This window comes from Colobus angolensis, unplaced genomic scaffold, assembly GCF_000951035.1.
Source record: "Colobus angolensis palliatus isolate OR3802 unplaced genomic scaffold, Cang.pa_1.0 Scaffold3, whole genome shotgun sequence".
NCBI classification, from domain to species: Eukaryota; Metazoa; Chordata; class Mammalia; order Primates; family Cercopithecidae; genus Colobus; species Colobus angolensis.
Window position 1 is genome coordinate 20,607,895 of NW_012116265.1, and position 3,721 is coordinate 20,611,615.

General features: G+C 43.9%; 1 protein-coding gene across 1 annotated transcript in view; it reads left to right on the forward strand.

Annotated features, from left to right (window-relative positions):
* HEATR4 (HEAT repeat containing 4) overlaps nt 1–2,871 on the forward strand; it is an 89,502-nt gene extending 86,631 nt beyond the window's left edge. Inside the window, exons 12-14 of the mRNA XM_011949603.1 lie at nt 607–787; nt 1,874–1,943; nt 2,678–2,871. Of these exons, the coding sequence (XP_011804993.1) occupies nt 607–787; nt 1,874–1,943; nt 2,678–2,871 (445 nt within the window). The remainder of the gene's footprint in view (nt 1–606; nt 788–1,873; nt 1,944–2,677) is intronic.
* The last annotated feature ends 850 nt before the right edge of the window (nt 2,872–3,721 follow it).

Here is a 3,721-nt window from a genome sequence, read left to right on the forward strand (position 1 = left end):
AGAAAAAGAAAAAGAAACCCCGTCTGTACTAAAAATACAAGAAAAACAAAATTAGCCAGGCGTGGTGGTGGGTGCCTATAGTCCCAACTACTCAGGAGGCTGAGGCAGGAGAATGGCGTGAACTCAGGAGGTGGAGCTTGCAGTGAGCCAAGATTGCACCACTGCACTCCAGTCTGGGAGACAGAGCAAGACTCTGTCTCCAAATAATAATAATAAAATAAATAAAAATAATTTAAACAAACAAAAAGACTACACAGGCATTCTAGGCTGGAAGCCAAATGCAGAAATAATCATGGCACACATGAGGGCGATGGAGAAGTGAACTTGACTGTGAAAAAGAGGTGCAAGTTGACATTTTCCTTTATTCAGTCATTCAATATAACTGAAAGCCCTGCATTACCTAATTACCGAATAGCTATGAATTAGGGATTCAAGTAAAGAAGACAATCGAGCTCTGTACCCAGTAAAACTTATCTCATGAGCATAAGGCTAAATAGGATTGACAGCCTACAGAACTCGGATTTTATCAGGAGGGCATACATTGGGGTTGGGGGTTAGGTACTGAAAGTTTAAGGAAGTGAAAGAAAAGCAACTTGTGCCTTACAGGGTCAAGCTGGGTCAAGGAAATTCCCAGGAGCGTGTGGAAGCTCTGTCCCTGATAGGTGAGCTCAAGCTTATGACCGCCAAGCTTCTTCCAAGCTTCCTGCACTGCTTCTCTGATGACTTCACAGCAGTTCGGCGGGCAGCCTGTTTGGCAGCTGGTGCCCTGCAAATCCGCGACAAGATGGTGAGTCAGGGAAACATATTCTTATCTTACTTGACTGACCTGAAGAGGGCATTACCTTCCCTGGTTGTGCACAGTATGCTCAACATTCTGCAGGGACACAGAATGAGAGATCGGAACTGGGAAGGGGGTACATAAGCCACTTCAAACAGGACCGTTTCAGGGGTGTCCAATCTTTTGGCTTCCCTGGGCCACACTGGAAGAATTGTCTTGGGCCACACATAAAGTACACTAACACTAATGATAGTTGATGAGCTTAAAAAAAAAAAAGGTCCATGCATAAATCTCATGTTTTAAGAAAGTTTACGAATTTGTGTTGGGCCGCATTCAAGGTCGTTCCGGGCCACATATTGGACAAGCTTGGTTTAGCTCTCAGCCAGCCCAGACTTCAATTCTAGAGCACACCCCTGAATCCTGTTCTCACCTCAGTTAACTAGCTTCTCATTACCTGGGTGCTGATGGGCTTTAGGATCAACTCCCATAAATGGAGTTATAATTCCGTTATTAGGGAAAAATCTGTTTGAAGTATTCAAGAGAAGCCATATGGCCACAGATCTGTAGACTGAGAAAATCAATAGCAGATAATTCAGCTAATCTACTCACTATGCATACAGGTTGGTACTTTAGGCTCCAGCTCATTTGTCACCAGAATTGATAGGTCATTTTTCAATTATAGTTCCTTTTAGAGATAAGTGGTGTCCCTGTTTCTGATTCATTATTTTGCTTTGTTTCATTTTTTTGCTTTTTTGAGATGGAGTCTCGCTCTGTCACCCAGGCTGGAGTACAGTGGCACGATCTCAGCTTACTACAACCTCTACCTCCCGGGTTCAAGCAATTCTCCTGCCTCAGCCTCCAAGTAGCTGGGATTACAGGCATGTGACACCATGCCCGGCTAATTTTTGTATTTTTAGTAGAGACAGGGTTTCACCACGTTGGCCAGGCTGGTCTCAAACTCCCGACCTCAAGTGATCCACCCACCTTGGCATCCCAAAATGCTGGGATTACAGGTGTGCGCCACTGCACCCAGTTGCTTCTGGTTCATTCTTTCTCTGGTCCTCCCCACTTAACACTGCCTTTTATCCATTCCAGGTGTTTGAATGCCTCCTGAACCTGATGCAGAGAGATCCTTACTGGAAAATCAAGGCCTTTGCCATTCGAGGTATTGTAGAAAGAAGTATGTCCCAAACTCTTAAACCTTAAATACCTTTCCCTATGCAAGTATAAATGATCCCCAGAAACTCTCTAATAAAGGGGTAAAGTGCAGGAGAGGTAATGATCTTAGCTTTTCAGATGTTCCTTGTCTGAGAAGAGAAAGATAATTTTCTTCTTCAATTTTTAGTGAAAGATCCTGAGTCTAGGTATATGTCAATCTTAAGTTAAAGACAGGGCTGACAAGACAGTCCCAGCCAACAGAATTAAGGATAAGATCCAAGTATGTATCCACTGCTGGATGCATCTTGCTTTCTTTGGATATCTCAACTATTACGCTCTATAAGTCAGATCAGTTTCAAGACTGCTATAGCCCTAAAACCCTGCCCCTTAATCAGCCTAGTTTCTTTTTAGAATATTTGGCATTGCTTTTCTTTTTGACATAGATAAATAATTGTGCCTCCTTTCCCCATCACCCTGCTGGGACTAGGTGGGTCTTCCATGTTATCTGTTCTATATTTCATCCCCAAAATAGGCAAATATCCTAATGGGCAAGGATGGGATGGAACATCCCTCTTCTAGGAATCCTTTGGAGGTAATGTCCCACTCTAACCTATCCTTAAAATTATAATGGTGATTACCATCCAAAAGGGAAAGTACTGTTTGCAAAACTCAATTTATTTCTGGATGCTAGAATATAGTAAGCTCAGTCTTCAGGGACATGCTGCCCTCTAATCTCTGCAGCTTTGGGACAGATTGGGCAAGTAAGTCCCAAGCTGACGGATCTTCTGCTGTGGGCTATTCACTATGAAGAGTCACCAGGTGTACGGCTGGAAGCTTGCCGTAGCATCCTAGCCCTGAAACTTCAAGGGGACCGGGTCAGGGACACCTTCCTAGACGTGCTGCTCCTGGAGAACCACGATGCTGTTCTAAAGTAAGCACTAAACCTCTGGCTCCCACCATGACCTTATACGGCCAACTCTCACATCTTTGCTCATTGAATATATTCCTGACTTTCCAGGCTGCCTAATGGCAGTAAAAGCACAGTCTCACCTGCACATTCACCACTCACCCACGTAGGTAACAGAAAAACTGGCCTAAATTAGATTGAAAGTCAAACTTATGTAGTTCATGCATCTTTTCTCCCCACCAGGATGGTTTTAAGTTATTTATACATTCAACTAACATTTATCAAGTGCCTATTGGGACAACAAGTTTTAGAGTCAAAAAGACCAGGGTTTGAATTCCAACTCTGGCATGCAATAGCTATGTGAGCCTATGTAAGGTATTTAAACTCTGTGAGCCCATTTTTTTCAATCTATCAAATGCAAGTGATAGTCTACATTATAGAGTTGTGGTGACAATTAATGAGATGACATGTTTAGCACCTGTCATAAAAGTGTTCAGTAAATGGTACCTATTGGCACCTTCAAATATATTGTCTTGGCCAGATGCGGTGGCTCATATCTGTAATCCCAACACTTTGGGAGGCCGAGGCAGGTGGATCACCTGAGGTCAGGAGTTTGAGACCAGCCTGGCCAACACTGCAAAACCCGTATCTACTAAAAATACAAAAATTAGACGGGCATGGCCAGGTGCGGTGGCTCACACCTGTAGCCCCAACACTTTGGGAGGCCAAGGTGGGTGGATGACCTGAGGTCGGGAGCTCTAGACCAGCCTGGTAAACATGGTGAAACCCCATCTCTACTAAAAATATAAAAATTAGCTGGACATGGTGGCGCACACCTATAATCCCAGCTACTCGGGAGGCTGAGGCAGGAGAATTGC